The sequence below is a fragment of the Pinus tabuliformis genome, chromosome 7 (genome assembly GCF_031772625.1).
Source record: "Pinus tabuliformis cultivar Carrire ecotype Pingquan chromosome 7, CPIR1, whole genome shotgun sequence".
Taxonomy (NCBI): Eukaryota; Viridiplantae; Streptophyta; class Pinopsida; order Pinales; family Pinaceae; genus Pinus; species Pinus tabuliformis.
The window spans coordinates 1,537,116,386-1,537,133,714 of NC_142293.1; the positions used below are offsets into that span (position 1 = coordinate 1,537,116,386).

At 36.6% G+C, this 17,329-nt stretch overlaps 1 protein-coding gene across 1 annotated transcript; it reads left to right on the forward strand.

Moving 5' to 3' along the window:
- The first annotated feature begins 12,066 nt into the window (after positions 1-12,066).
- On the forward strand, positions 12,067-14,119 carry LOC149253742 (trimethyltridecatetraene synthase-like). Its single transcript, XM_089456909.1, has 2 exons — positions 12,067-13,102; positions 13,181-14,119. Exons 1-2 carry the CDS (start codon positions 12,188-12,190, stop codon positions 13,823-13,825), a joined length of 1,560 nt encoding a protein of 519 aa, XP_089313035.1. The 5' UTR covers positions 12,067-12,187; the 3' UTR covers positions 13,826-14,119.
- Positions 14,120-17,329: the final 3,210 nt, after the last annotated feature.

Below are 17,329 nucleotides of genomic sequence, written 5' to 3' on the forward strand. Positions count from 1 at the left end.
GTATAAATTTAAACAGAAGAAGTGATACTTTGGATATGTGAATCTGAATCAGAGAAAAAGCACCTCCAAACTGCAGAACAAAGGACAAAGCCAAGGAGGAACAACTCAGGACTACCCATCAAATCCACAAGCAAATAATAACAATGGAAATACGAAGGAAGACATAGGAAAGTGGTGTGAGTTCCACAAGAGCCCCACTCACAACACAAATAAGTGTCGTGAAAAGTAGCCACTGGTGGCTGAGCTAAAAGCTTCAGAGTTAGATGCATGTTCTGACTTTGAGTGAGAAACCAACAAGGGGAAACATATCATTGATGAAAAACTCAGTGCCACTGTTGTCAAAACCAAGTTCAAGAAGATTGAACCTAAAGATACAGAGGAGGGTGAGCGTCTCTTCCACTCACAAATGAGAGTGAAGGGTTATGCACTGTAGTTCGTTGTCTATAGTGGGAGTCAAAAGAGCTTCATCGCATCAGAGGTCATTAAGAAGTTTGACCTACTGAAAACATCACACCCACAACCATACACCATCTGGTGGCTCCACTAAGGGCGAGATCTCTATGTCAGCTAGTAGTGCCCCCTTCCCTACAATATCAAACCTTTCACGGATGAGGTATTGTGTGATGTTTCTCCCCTTGAAGTCTGTGATGTTTTATTAGGGCAACCATACTTGTGGAAGTGTTACTCTATGTGTGAGTCTAGACCTCGTACTATTATTATTACTTTAGGAAAAAAACTATACAGGATATCAGAGGTAGCCCCGCCCACTGCCAATTCCTTGATCTTTGCTATGCAATGTAGGAAGATCATCTCCTAGACCAAGAATTTTTTCTTCTTTCTGATTCACTCTCAAAGTAAGGGGAAGATCATGGCCACATCCATGGCCCCCAGAAAGGGTTCCTCTGCGCAAGAGAAGCAAGTTGATAAGGTCATGAAAGAGTACAGGGACATCTTCTCTTCACCCACATGGGTACCTTTACATTTTCAGGTCAAACATTCGATTGATTTGACTTGTAGAGACCCTCTAACTAATGGGCCAATCTACCACTGCTCTCTTCTAAGAAACGAGGAAATCAAGTGGAAGATCCAGGAGTTTCTACAAAAAGGGAACATTCGACCAATTTCATCACCTTGTGGGAGCCCAATTATACTTTTACTAAAGAAAGATGGGACTTAGAGATTCTACATTGATTATCAGACCCTGAATAAAATCACTGTCACGCACAAATACCCAATCCCATAGATTGATGACCTTTTTTACCAGCTCAAGGGGGCTAAGTACTTCAACAAGATTGATTTGAAGTTTAACAACCACCTAGTTATAATAGAAGCCACACATGTATGGAAGATCACCTTCAAGTCCAATGAGGGTCTCTTTCAATGGTTGATCATGCCCTTCGGAATGACAAACACCCCTGCAACTTTTATGAGGCTAATGGATGACATCTTGTGGCCTTTGACCAATTCATTCATGGTTGTGTATCTGAATGAAATCCTCATCTTCAACAAGAGTTAGACAAAGTAGTTGCAACATATTAGATAGGTCCTTCAAACCTTGCATCAACACAAACTATGTTCCAACTTGGAGAAATGCTCCTTTGGCATCGACCAAGTCCAATATCTATGATACATAATTTATGATAAAGGCGTGCATGTGGATCCAGCTAAGATCCAAGTCATTCGGGATTGGCCAGCTCGAATGATTCTAACAAAGCTTCGTAGCTTTTTGGGCCTTGCCAATATCTATCAAAGCTTCATGTTGGGGTTCTCTCATTTCACTTGGTCGTTGAGTCAAGTTACCAAGGGTGAAGTGAAAGACTTTTTTTTTTGTTGAAGCCACAACAAAAGGCATTCATTGCGCTGAAACACCTCACATTTCCAAACCTTCAACAACCATTTGAAATTGAGACAAACGCCTTCGACTATGCTATTTGTGCAATGTCACCTAGCATGGGAATCTGGTGGCCTATCACAGTGAGACACTCTCTAATAATATTTGAAAATACCCCACCTACAATAAGGAGATGGATTCCATAATGCATGCTTTCTTACAATGGAAACATTACATTATGATAAAAAAATATAATCATCCACACATATCACTGCCCTCTTCCGTTTATGTAGACACAAGGAAAATTGTAAAACGATCACCATCAGAAATGGTCCACATAACTGCAACAATTCCATTTGAACATTAAAAATACAAGAAGGGAAACACCAATACCATTGAAAATTGCCTCAGTTGGTCCCCATCTGTGGCACTAACTATTGTTCTCAACTCTCGTGGGCACGAGACCTCTAGATGGCGGAAGCTATACAAAAATGATCCAAAATTTACCACCACATACCAAATGTTGATAGATAGAAAGATAGTTCCAGACTTCCACCTCCAGGACACACTGCTATGCCACTTGAGACACCTTTGTGTTCCTTCAAGCAAGCGTGCTAAGCTGATTTGGGAGGCGCACTACAGTCAAGTTGTAGGATATTTTGGTGTGGAGAAGATAGTAGCAATACTGTAGAAGTATTTTTATTGTCCAAAACTTCAAAAACATGTTGGAAAATACATCATATCCCACATTGCCTATCCCATTGCCATGCCAACCATTAAGAAGCAAGGCATGTACACTCCTTTGGCTTCTCTTAACCAATCTTGGGAATCCATCTGCATGGACTATATGTTTGTCTTTTCTTCAAACAAGCATGGAAATGAATATGTATTTGTGGTCTTTGATAGATTTTCTACGATGGCCATATTGTTTGCTCGCAAGAAGAGTATCATAGCATAAGTCATTGCTAAACTCTTTTTCAAATGAATGTGGGTACATTTTGGGATCCCAAAGATCATTATATCATATCGGGATAACAAGTTCCTAAGTGCATTCTGGTCGAGCCTCTGGGCATTGTTTGACACCAATCTCACAAATTCAAATGCATTCCACCCCAAATTGATGGTTAGACAGAAGTCGTCAACAAGATGATATTGCACATACTACATAAGTACAACTCTAAACATCCATGAAAATAAGATGAAAAAATAACGATGTGCTTGTTTCTCAAAAAAAAAATATTCCTTTAATTAAAATAAAAATAATAAAATATCTCATTTGTGTTTATTTAACGATCCATAGAACCAAAGCACCTACTAAAATTTAAGATTTCTTATTTTTTTCTATTTTTATAATAAAATTTAAATTATTATGTACATGACATAAACCAAATTATTTACGATTTCTTATTTTTTTTCCTTCCTATTTTTATAATAAATTTAAATTATTATGTATATGACACCTACCAAATTCTTAGAATTCCTTTGTATCTTCTACGTATGTAAGCGCATCATGTTCAAGTGTCTACGTTAATAATTGGAAAGCAAAATTTGAATACTTTTAAAAAGCATTTTTGAAAGTTATTTTAATTTTAGTTATTTTAAAATTATCTTTATATAGAAGAATTTGAAAGTTTGTGGTAAAGAAAAAGTGAATAATTTCTTTTAATTTACATATTTAATATTTATGCTTTATTTCAATTTTAAAATTATTTACCATCGTAAATCTTTAATTTATCAATAATATAAAATTAATATTTTAAAATAGATTAATTATTTTTTTATCGTGTTTTTTAAAATCATCTATAATCACAAACCAAATGTGAAAACTAATAATAGACTTGGGAAAGGATAAAAATAATCATTAAAAGTATAAGAATAATTTATAACAGAGTGAGACATTTACTTTAATTAAAAATATTATTAATTTAAATATACAATTACATGAAATAAAATTTCATAAAATTAATGTTATTGTGTTAATATAATTTTCATCATTGTTATTATTATATAATGAGTAATCAGTGTATAAATAAGGAGAATAATTTTATGTAAATTAAAATAGTTTAGCGTAATTGGGAGATAAATTATTTTTTTTTCATATTTTTGTTATAGTTAATTTTGTTAAAATTTAGTAGGATTTGGAAGAACCATAAATTTAATTCTTCCCCTTGATCAGAATGGAGAATTTTTATCTGTTTTCCCATTTGTCTTTCAATCATATTTTTAAACTGCTTAAAGTATTTGAATGTATGACTCTTCTTACTTAAGAAATACACCCAAGAAAATTTCGTATAGTCATCAATAAACAGTAGGAAATACATTGCACCTCCTAATGATTTTGTCTGCATGGGACCACAAAGGTCTCTGTGCACTAACTCCAGTATATCCCTCTGTTTCTTTTCTACTCTATCAGGGAATTCTTCTCCATGCAATTTTCCTAAAGTACAAGCATCATAATCATTATGTACTTGCTTTAGCATAGGAAGATCTCTTACCATTTCTTTCCTCTGTAGTAACAACAAATCATTGTAATTGATGTGGCTGAATCTCTGTTGTCAAAGCTCTTCTGTAGTCAGGCTCGCTGCTATCAATGCTCGAACCGATGCAAGTCTCACATCCAACTTGTACAGTCCTCCATCAGGTAGAATGATAAAAACTTTCCCACATCCTTTAATTTGATGATTTCTGTCACCACCTAGGTAAATTTGTGCGCCTTCGTTGATCTCTCTAAAATTCTCCAGCCAGTGCTTGTTCCCTGTCATGTGTGTTGATGCTCCTGAATCTACATACTAGATATCTGCATCAACATTTTCCTCATGATCTGCCATGAACAACCTTAAATTCTACACCTAATCACCATTCGTGAGATGACCTGCATGTCTCTTTGGCTTCTGCTGCTCTTCATGATACTTCTTTTTCTTACGTTTCCTAACAATATGACCCAATTTTCCGCAATAAAAACATTTTGTTTCAGAGTAGTTTTTATTCAGATGCATACCTTGGGTCAGATTTGGCCGTTTATGTGAACTTGTTCTATTTTGATGTTGTGGACCTCCTTTCCCTTTGTAGAAGTTCTTCCTCGCCATAAATGCAAGATCGACACATTAGGGCTTCAGAGTAGATCTCCTCTCTTATACCTGCATCAGTATACCTGTCAGCTCTTCAAAATGCGGAATCTTTTCTCTGGCATTGATCCCAGTGATGAACATCTGATAATCATCAGTGACACCATTCATTGTAATGGTCACAAGATCTGTATCATCCATTGTATGACCAATATCTGATAATTTGGTTTTCATATCCTTGATCCTTGCTACGAATGAAGCAATCATTTCATTCTCCTCCATCTTCATGGACAGAATCTTACTCTTGAGGAACAGAAGATGATTTGAATTTCTGATCTCGTACAATTCCTTCAGAATTCCCCAGATCTCGTTAGCTGACTTACCTTCTCTGATATGCAGTATAATACAGTCTTTCACTAACATCTTTAACATTTTCCTTACTCTGCTTTCTTGTTTCTCCCAATCTGGGACCGATGTTGATCCAACCGCAGGCCTCGGCTCATCTCCATTCACAATCTGCCAAGCACTCTGTGCTTCTAGCAGAGTCTACATCTTAAACTTCCAATTTGCATAATTGGAACCATTGAAATTGTTATGCTCGTTCATGCATGCTTCAAAAATATTGTTATTCATCTTAGCGATTTAGAAAAAATGTTCTGACAGGTAAAAGATGTTAAATTTACCCAAGATCTGTGACAAAGACAGATCATTGTTGTTTGATCTCACAACACACGTGCAGATCTCCGTGGCTTTCTTCTCAGCCTCTAGACAACCTCCTGTTGTCAGCTACAACCTTGTTCTTGGATTCCCCACTTAGCTTCTCTGACAGCTACATCCTTGTTCTTGGCTCCCTTTACAATTTCTTTGATTTACATGATCGTCGCAGATATACGCCCAATATCAGAGACGGTCGCAGAAATACACCAATTTTCTGAAACTAGTCGCAGATATACGCCCAATATCCGAGACGATCACAGAAATACACCAATTTTCAGATACCATCGCAGCTATACACTTGAAAACTGCGACGATCAAAAAATAAAAATTCGAGAAGTGTAATAGTGCTATCGGCACGACTATCCACTCAAAAACTGCAATGATTTTGGTTCAAAGAACCACCCACCAGCCAGCATACAGGTTCCTTAGCCCTGATGCTCTGATACCATGATAAAAATGGCAATGTTTGTATTAATGAAAATAAAACCCACTGGTCAGCTCTATGAAAGAGAGTCTGAACCAGGGGAGTCTGTCTCTGCATAACGCTCTACATTTTTCATCAACATTACACATTAAATAGAATACATAGTTTTAGGGAAGTTAGAACAACATCCTAAGAAATAGAAACTAATTCCTATCCTGAGGCTACATGGACCAACTCTACCTATTCTAAGATATTCTCCATTATCTTCAACAACATGTAAATGCATAATATTTAGATTGCCTAAACTATATAGCTCAAACTTGTATTCCAAAATTTAAAAGAATTAGACAAATTATAATTATAACGAAACTATTTTCATTGTTTGAAATAGTAATCATTTCAATTAAATTCATTAAAATTATATATATATATATATATATATAATTAAATATTTAATTATAAAAATTTGTTTTTATTTAATTAAAATTATTTTGAATATTTATAAATAAAATAAGTTAATAAATAAATAAATAAATATATATATAATATATATATATATATATATATATATATATATGAAGATGATGGTGGTGGACCAAACTTTGGTCTATTGGACCTAAAGAAACAAATTATTTAGTTTGATTTAAGATTTTATTCCTATGCTCAAAAAGCTTGAAGAGAAACCTCCCGAGCTTACTATAATTTTGACATCGTAAAAGGCTAGGAAGGTCAGTATTACAACAAAGATTATGAAACTGAGATCTAATGTGGTTGTACACGGGGCACTCTAAGAGGAAGTGATTTTCATCCTCGATGTTCATATTCTCACAGAGATGGCAGATCCTTTCCATCCATGGTGTTTTAGGAACTACCCAACGAGCCGTTTCACTATGGAGCTCATGAGAGTTCGTTCTAATCATGGCTATATTAATTTTCTTATTTGAGCTAGTTAAAACAGAGAGATACTTTTGATCTTCTAGGGTGGGGTTGATGACCTCCTTATAATATCTTAATTTTCTTTTAGCTGCTAAATCTTTCTCACACCACATTTTTCTTTGAACTTAGAAGTAACAATATTTTTAATATTATTAATGTTTTGCAATGCAACATTCTCGTCGATCTCCCAATGGTTTAACCAGGCCCTGGTGTCTTTATACCAACCTCGTTTGAGCTTTAGGTGGTTTTAGCTGGAATTTAAAGCTAGCTTAGGAAGTCTATGGTCTCCTATGTTATTGATTTTGTGCTTGTACAATAGAAGCCTAGTCATAGCTAGGCTCTCGATAGGGGAAAGACCCACTTCTATAATAAGAATAAGATAGGGTGTGTTGCTTTTAATTTTGAGATTATAGGTTATAAAATGCTTATGGATTTGCTCAATATTCTCCAGGATTCACTAGAGATGCTGCAACCCCAAACCTCACATCCATATAAGATAACAGGAGTGACTAAAGTTTCAAAGAGGAACTTCTTTCTATCCCACATTACGAGGTTTGTCGTTTTACAATTATTTTCAAGACCAAAATAGGCTTTCCACCCCCCATTAATCCTTTTCTCAATGCTATAGTTCCAGTTCAACTTGTGGTGAATATCAATTCCTAGGTACTTGTAAGAAGACACTTCCTCCAAGTTACTATTGTCATACATAAAATTAGTGTAAGTGTCCTTCTTAGATTTGATAATCATAATTTTTGTTTTGTGAGTGTTAACAGTGATACCCATGGTAGAGCAAAAATCCTTAAGAAGTCTAAGTTGCTTATCAAGATCAGATGGGCACCTTGCGAGAAGAAAAATATCATCAACATAGAGAAGAAGAATGATGACTATCCCAGCTAAGATTGTGCAAACACAGTCTACTTCCTCTAAACAACCTTCTAGCTTGTCAATGTAAATGCCAAATAGGGTAGAGGAGAGGGGGAAACCTTGTTTAACTCCTATATTACACTTAATATCTTTCGACCACCCCTCATTGCTCTTTAACTTGGAAATTATATTCTCGTATAACCTTATAGCGACAATTCTCAACTCGAAAGGAACCTTTAGCTCTTCTAATATATTCCATAGGTTGTCTCTAGGAACCGTATCGAAAGTATTTCTAAAGTCCACAAAGAAACAAAAGAGATTGGATTTATCATTGTAGCATTCCTCCACAATGATCCTGAGCATAATGAGGTGGTCCGTTGTTGAGTGTTGCCTTTTAAAACCCACTTGGCCTTTAGCCCGCTTACTTCACTTTCAAGCCATATGCTCAACTTCTTTTCCAAAATAATACCATATAACTTAGCTAAGAGAGGGTTGATCATAATTGTCCGATAATTAGAGGGGTTATTTGTATTGCCAGTTTTAAAAATACAGATAATGAGGCTCTGATTCCATGGTTTAGGAAACCCTTGCTTGACCGCTTGATTGAAAAGCTTGTGGATGTGGGGGATGAGGACATGACCTCCAATTTTTAATATTTCCGCCTAGTAACCTTCAATGTCCTTAGCTTTCCCATTTGCCAGGCGTTTAACCCCAAAATCAATGTCTTCTAATGAGAAAACTTATTTTGTTGTGAGCAAGGTTTCAAAGTTATCCATGACATTTGGAGATTCATAAAGCTTTTTAAGATAGGAATTCCAGTCGTGTAAAGCAATTTTATTATTATCTTTAGCTTTCCTAGTTAGAATCTTCCTCCATAATTTCTTTGGAGCTACCTTAAATAGGTGTAAGATATTCTCTTGTTTTTTACGAATATACTTCATTTTTTTCCTTTTAGTTAGGGCTTTGTATATTTTTATCTTGCCAATTTTAAGAGATTCATCAACAGCTTCCTTAATTGCTCTCCTTGCACTTTTACAATCTTTGTCATACCATGGGTTGGTTTTTCCATTTCTTTTATTACTTGAAACTTCAATTGAAAACTCGTTAATAGAATATGAGAGGGTTGTAGTAAAATTGTGATGGAGGTCTTCTATGTTGTCTATACTACATAAAGGAAGCAAATTAATTTTTAATTCATTTAGAAAGATATCGTTTTTATTTCTATCAAAGATTAAGTTCTTTTGGCTATAAGGATTATGTTTTATGAGATATCTATGCATGAAAAAATTGAGAGTTATAAGTAAAGGCCTATGATCAGAGTCAGGCTTGTGATCGTTTAAGATGTCAAAATTTATTATTTCGTTGTATAAAGAGAGATCGGAAATAACATAGGTTACAACGCTGCTACCAAGCCCATGAATGCAGGTTATCTGGCTAGAATTGGGCCACTTCTTTAGACCGTTGCAAATTATGAGATCCTAAGCACTATAGAGCTTGACTAGCTCCGACCCAAACAAATTCTCCCCAAGGTCTTCAGAGCTCCTTTTGTATCGGCTAGCCAGAGTAAGGTCTTCGTCTAACCAAAAAGGATTAGGGTTGGAATGATTGCTTAGAAGAATAGCTTGGTTGCTTGAAGTTCGAGCATTAACGTCACCCATTAAAAGGATATTACCTTCATTCCTTAGGCTAGAAATATCATTCTCTAAACCATTGCAAGCACTATTTTTATCTAGATTTTTTTTTTCTTATAGAAGTTAGAATTGATGGGTGAAAAATAAAAGATTGCTATGTAGGTTTTTTTATCTTTAATGTTAGTAATCTCTATCCAACTATATTGGTTGTAAGGGTTGTTTTTATAAATCCTAGCATGGAGGGGAGATGTTCTTCTTAATGTAACAAGCTATACCCCCAATACCTCTACGGGAGGATCGCTTGTTCCAGGTAGACCATAGTGCAAATCCATTTATGTTAGAGACCTCAGATTCTTCGTGCTCCCAAGTTTCAACAAGCAATATAATATTAACATCATTTGAGATCGAAATTAGCTTGGGGCCTTTGTTCAATGGAAAACCCCAACAGTTCCAAGAAAGAATCCGAAGCATGTTGAATTTCTATTTATTACTATCTTTTTGGTTTCTATCTCGAATAACGGCTTTTCTATTTCTGATTATTGCCCATTTTCCTTCATTCCTAGCTTCTTTTACCTTTTGAACCTCATTTCTTAATTCTGCTTGATCTTCTGGAATGAGATCTTCATTTATAAATATTCTTATTCCTTTTAAACTTGAGGTTTTACTAAGTATGTCATAATTATGGTCAATAGAGCTCATTTTTATTTGGATCAACCTTCCTTTATTCTCAATTAATTTCCCTAACATTGTTTCTTCTGTGAGACACATTGTTTCAATTTGTAATCTATTATGTAACTCTGTCTGGGCTATAGCTAAAGTATCCTCGTCTACCTCCTCTTTCAAACCGAAGATTATAAGGTTCAAAGCCCTTTGTTATGCTCATGGTCTAATTCTATCAATTTTTTCATTTCATCTTTAATTGGTTTGATGTCTAATTTACCTGCCACACCATTTAGGGTGAGGCGACTATTAATTTTTTCTTCTAGTTCTTTAATCATGTCCTTCATTTTAAGACTGTCTAAAGTATCAACATCTCCTTGCTGGGGTGTTTGGTTTGTATCTTGGTTTTATTTTTTATAACCTACAACCTAGTCTCCATTACCTCCATTTTATTCTCCAATAGTTCTATTTTATTTGCTATTTGTTTATGGATCTTGTCTTCAAGAGATATGAATTTATTTTCCAGCATGGCTTTTAACTCTGTTTGTAGCTTGATTTCTCTTTCTTCTCTACGTTTTTCTAAAGACTCTATATACTCATAAAGGCTCTATAGAGTAACTGTGCTAGGTCTACCTTTGGTAATCTTTAGTAGCTGTGGTGAATTATTCATACTTGAAAATATATGAACAGATATGTATTAGAAAAAGATAAGGAATGTGTGCACCTGATATTAGCAAACCGGACCGCAGACCGCACCTCCCTCGGATTGGATCGCAGAGATGATTGAACCGTAGACCCGAATTGATAGCACTGCCGACCTAGATCTTTGTTATTCTTCACAAAAATGGCACTGCAGACCGGCACTACCACAGATCCAAGTCATAAAACCCTTTACACCGCAAAAACCCTTCGCAGAAACCCAGATCTGAATTCTTTGAAAACAAGACGATGATTAAAATAGAGGCAATTTTTTAAACCAGTCACAATGGCGTTAGGTTATCTCGCAAGTGGGAGCAACATTGAATTTGATTTTTCATCGTTGTTTTGGCTTCGTCCTTCCAAAAAAACGTAAAAAGCCTTCACAAAAACCCAAATTAATAATGGACGGAACCGAACGTGGATTGAAAATATCTAATATAAATTTATATATATATATATAAAAAGTCCTTTCAAAAAACGAAAAAAGCCTTCACAAAAACCCAAATTAATAATGGACCGAACCAAACGTGGATTGAAAATATCTAATATAAATTTATATTATATATATATATATAAATAAATTTAATAAAAAATATAGAAAATAATAATTAAAATATCAATTTTAAAAACTGAACTTAAAAAACTATTTATCTAAAGAAATTAGTTAGATAAAAAATCGAAAACATTGAATTTGTCAATTTATTAGTTTAGTTTATTATATTATATTATTTAAAATTTACTATATATTTATAATTTGGACTATGTCTGAATAATGTTTATGTTCGGCGTACATGTCAATGGTGGTGGTCGTTTAATGTTCCCTCCGAATTCTTTGGGAGAATAATTTAAGATCTCCCTTTAAAAGAAGGAAGAGTAGTCCGATACTTCAAATTCTGGCAGATCCCGTCATTAATGGCAATATGATGGTTGTTGGGCTTGTCGAGTGATCAATCTTTTATATGCACCCTCAATAGCGGCTTGGGCGAACAGCGGGTCCCTTCTATTATATAATGGGGGTGGTGCCTCGAAGGTCAAGTGATGCCTTCTTTAGAGCTGCTAGTTCGGGGGAAGCAGGCGAAACCGCACCAATTGAACAATTAATATATGATTATCAATAAAATAAAATAAAATAAAAATTCATAGGAATTAAATCTGCGTCGAAAGCGACCACACGATTTGGTGTCTTATTTTATTTTAACGCGTCAGACGACCATTTTATTTTATATCTCAATGGTGGTGCTCCTTCTAAGGTTCCCTCCGAATTTTTTGGGAGGATCATTTCAGCTCTCGCCTATATAATGCCACATAACACCACAGTTCCTGCAATAGCTTTGAGACCTGAAAATTTTCTGCTTTTTCAATGGATTTACAGTGGATGCTTGCAATTGCAGATCTGCGAATGATCGGCTACCTTGTGGTGACCATCATATCGGCTTACCTGATCTGCAGGCAACTTCGTCCCTCTGTGAAATTGCCGCCCGGTCCCCGTGCTTGGCCCATAATCGGAAACCTGAATCTCATGGGGAAACTACCCCACAGGTCGCTGGATCGACTCTCCAAAACATACGGCCCCCTCATGTATATGAGACTCGGATCCATGCCCTGCGTGGTCGCCTCCTCGGCTGAGATGGCCCGAGAGTTTCTCAAGACGCACGACCTCACATTCGCCTCCCGACCCCGTGTGGCGGCCGGGAAATACACCGTCTACAACTACTCCGACATGACCTGGTCTCCCTACGGAGAGCACTGGCGCCTCGCCAGGAAAATCTGCCTAACGGAGCTCTTCAGTGCCAAACGCCTCGAATCTTTCGAGTACATCAGAGTAGAAGAGGTCGCCCGGATGCTAAGTTCCGTGTTCGAAACCAGCCGGCAGGGCCTCCCTGTAGAAATCCGGGAAGAGACGACTAATGTCAGCAATAACATAATTTCTCGGATGGTTTTGGGACGAAGGTACTTGGACGAGAAGGCCCGCAACAAGATAAAGCCGGCGGAGTTCAGAGAGATGTGGGAGGAGCTGTTTGTGCTGAACGGGGTTTTTAATATTGGAGACTTTATACCGTGGCTCGCCTGGCTGGATCTCCAGGGTTACGTCAGGCGAATGAAGAAGGTGAGCAAGCGGTTAGATGTTTTCCTGGAGGAAGTGTTGGAAGAGCACGACAAGCGGAGGAAGAGCATGGAGAATTATGTTGCCAGAGACATGGTGGACGTTCTACTCCAGCAGGCCGACGATCCGCAACTGAAGCTGAGTCGAGTCAAAGTCAAAGCATTCACTCAGGCACGCCTTTACAAACTATTCTCCCTTTTCTGAGCGTGTGTTTTTATTATTCTCTGAGCAACTGTATAATGTTTGCAGGACATGATAGCGGGCGCCACCGAAAGCTCCGCGACGGTGGTGGAGTGGGGGCTGTCGGAGCTCCTGAAAAGGCCGGAGACAATGGAAAGAGCCACGGAAGAGCTGGACAGAGTGGTGGGTAGAGAACGGTGGGTGGAGGAGGAGGACATTCCTGGGCTGGAGTATATACAGTGGATAGTGAAGGAGACGATGCGGCTCCACCCGGTGGCTCCCATGCTCGTTCCCCGTCTCTCCACGGAGGCCTGCAAGGTCGGCGGTTATGACATTCCTGCGAACACAAGGTTGCAGGTTAACGTGTGGACTATCGGCCGCGATGGCAAGCTATGGGAGAACCCTGACGAGTTCCAGCCAGAGAGATTCAAAGGGAGCACGTTGGATGTGAAGGGCAGAGATTACGAGCTCCTGCCGTTTGGGTCGGGGAGGAGGATGTGCCCGGGATATAGTCACGGACTCAAAGTTGTTTATATGGCTCTGTCCAATCTCATCCATGGATTCCAGTGGAAGCTGCCTGATGGACAGAACCCTGAGGAGTTGGACATGGGCGAGACCTTTGGTTTGTCTACTCCTAGAACAATCCCTCTCGTTGCCATGGCCCAGCCTCGCCTGCCTTCGCATCTCTATAACTTCAATTCTTCCCACACTTAAAAGAATGCTCTCTGTGTATATTCAAATAAAATGTGCCTCTGTTTATGGACAAGTAGATCTGCATAGTGTATCAGTTGCTATAATAGTTAATCTACTATCAGTTCCCATTATACCATTAATCTACTATAGGCAATAGTGTACCATGGCCGAATGTACCTAATCCAATGTTATCCAGGTATGATAATGTAATAACCAGCTTTCGAACCTATCGAAATCTTCAGTTTCCTTTTTCTGATTATTTTTCTAGCAGTGGTGCAAGTGTGTGGGGTACGATGATGTAATGAGGGTCGTGTACTGGTGATGGTGGTGGAAAAGTAAAAAGATTCCAAATAATTTAATGTAATGAATGAGTATGATGATTTAATCAAGGATGTGCGTTGATAAATATTTTAACTACTTCTTTACAATTGGTATATCAATGTTTGTAACAATGGTGTTCATTGAGAGAATATACACATGAAAATTTTGTACATATTAACAATAACCAAATGGTTACTTATTATGAACATCTATCTCACATTTAAATACAAAAAATTTGATTCTTTTGACTTTTTAAAATATAATTAATTATTATATTTTTCACATTTAAATACAAAAAAATTGATTCTTTTGACTTTTTAAAATATAATTAATTAGTATACCTTCTTTAAATGGTGGTATATCAATATCTATAATCATTATATCAATTGAGATAAAATACACACAAAATATTAAAGATATTGGTGCAAAAAATAATCAAATAATTAATTATTGATGACGATGATGATGATTAATGTCTACTAAGATCAACGCGGTCTATTAAACTTTAAGAAAGAGAATCTAGTTGTAATTATTTAGGATCTTATTTCTCTGCTCAAAAAGAAGGGAAGGAAGCACACCAATATCACTATAGTTGGGTTGACTTAGAAAGTCAAGAAGATTGGACTTGTGACAAATGTTAAAAAAATGAGAGTGGATGTGAGTAAGATAATTCCGGTTCTCAAGGATGAGGTTGATCACCTCCTTATGATATCTTAGTTTCCTCTTACCCTTCAACCCTTTATCATCCCATAATTTATCCTTAAATTTGGAGGTGATAGTATCTTTGACACTATCATTGCTTCCCAAGATGGTCTTCTCATTTATCTCCTAGTGGTTGAGCCAAGACTGGGCATCCTTATGCCACTCACACTTAAGGCGAAGATGGGGGTTTTGACTAAAGTTAGAAGAAATTTTAGGAAGCCTCTTGGATTCCATTTTTCAAAGCTTCTTCTTATACATTAGATATTTAAACATAGCCTTGTTTTCAATAGGGGAGAGGCCAACTTCGATCAAGAGGATAAGAGCGGGGGTATTTCCCTTGATCTTGAGGTTGTAGGTTATGAATTGATTTTGGATCATCTCAACTGTGTAGAGCTCGTTGTTCTAAATCCAGCGCAACTTGTTTCATGGAAAATGGATGTTGTATGCTCCCAGAAACAAGTTTTGTTCGTTTGTGGAAACAGGTAAAAAATTGGTTTTTTGTAGTGCAGGGTTGCACAGTCAACAGGAAACAGGTAAATTTGAATTCCCTATGTATAATGGTGAGGTTAATGTTGAAAGAATAGATAATTGGGTTCGTCAACTTGAAGTATATTGCAAGATACAAAAAATCAAGGATAATGAAGCAAAGATTCAACTGGCTTCATTAAGGTTGGAGAGTGCAACATTGATTTGGTGGGAAGCCAAGACACAAGAGGATATGAAAATTCATGGTAAGTTCTCAACCTCTTGGATTGATTTTATTGCTGCATTAAGAAGACAGTTTTATCCATCAACTTATATGAAGAAGGCTATTATGGATTAGCAGAATTTTAGGAAACTGAAAGGAAAAAGTGTTCAAAACTATACTCAAGAGTTTAGGAGAAGAGCATTAATATTAGGTGTAGATTTGTCATCTCAAGACACTTTGTTAAAATATATTGGAGGTTTACACGATTATTTAAGGCACACTATTCTCATGTTCAATCCCACAAATTTAGATGAGGTTTGTGTTCAAGCCACACATCTAGATGCAAGAGGGAAAAATATTTCAGATGAGAAAAGTGCGAGCTCCCTTGAAACTCGAGAAAAAGGAAAGGGTATGTTTAAGGGAAAAGGGAAGAAAAATGCTTCTATTAAATTGGAAAAATAAAAGCTCACATGCAAACACTGTTTGAAAGATGGCCATGATGAACATCATTGTTGGAAACTCCATCTAGAAATGAGACCCAAAAAACTTAAAAGCAAGGAGAAGGAGAAAACAATTATAGAACATGATTTAGGTTATGATTTAGGAGATGAAACTAAGATTACAGTGATGGGTTTGAAAGGTAAGAACATAGCAAGCACTAGTTCTTCAAGTTGTTCCAATGATACTCAAAATGATGAAATAAGAATTGAACTTTTCCACATTAGAGTTGTTTCAAAACGTACCAAATTGACACACTATTTGATAGTGGTTCTCAAGAAAATTTGATTTCTGAACACTTAGTCAACAAGTTAAATCTAGAAACCATTCCATATCCAAGACCTTATCCTTTAGGCTAGATATGTAAGAACAAAAATTTGTAGGTGACAAGGAAGTGCATCATAAGATTTGCAATCACTGCAAACTTTCTTGATGAACTTGAACTTGATGTAGTTCCGCTTGATATTTCTGGTATAGTTTTGGGAAGACCATACCTTTATGAGAGGAGAGCAATCTTTCATCGCCATGAGAATAAGTATCACTTATTCGAGAATTGGATTGAGTACCTAGTTAGAGTGCATCGTAAGAAGATGAATTTGTCTCTTATGCATGTTGGACAAATGAAAAGAATTGTGAATGCAAGTCAAAATTTTTCTTTTTTAATGTTCAAACATCAAGATGTTGTGAATGAGGCCTTTCAAGGAAATGCATCAAATGAAAATTTTGATTTCATTAAGGTTTCTAATGGTTGTGATAAGTTGTTTCAGGGTTCTAACATGTTGCCTCCTAAAAGAGGTAAACAAGATGAGGAAAAATTGCAGCAACATACATCATTGTTGAATAGTGATGGGAACAAGATGTTGGTGCTAAAGAGTGCAAAGGTCAAAGAGAAAGTGCCAAAGAAATTTGACAAAGAAGGCATAGGTTCCACAAGTTCTTCTTGGGGGTTTCAAAATGGTGCATGGCAATGGCGAAAACACTTAGTCGAGAATCGAGCCAAGTAAAAAGCAAGACAAGTTAAACATCGTCATGTCGACAGTGTTCGAGGTGAGAAGAATTTCAAGTTGTTTAAGTTTCCTTTGATTGACGACCGAGGAGGGAATATGTTTGTTCCTTCAAGGATAGTTTTTTGTTCTACAAATTCTGGGAAATTGTAGAAAGATGGTATCTACAACAGCAAAACAAGGTCTCTAGAATCAAGAAAAATATCAGTTTTCATGAAAAGCTCAAATTTTTGAATTCAGGCAAATTCCAGTGGGTTGAGACTGGAAGGGTGAGGGGGTTGTACCCTCATCTAATTGTTCAATAATAAAGAT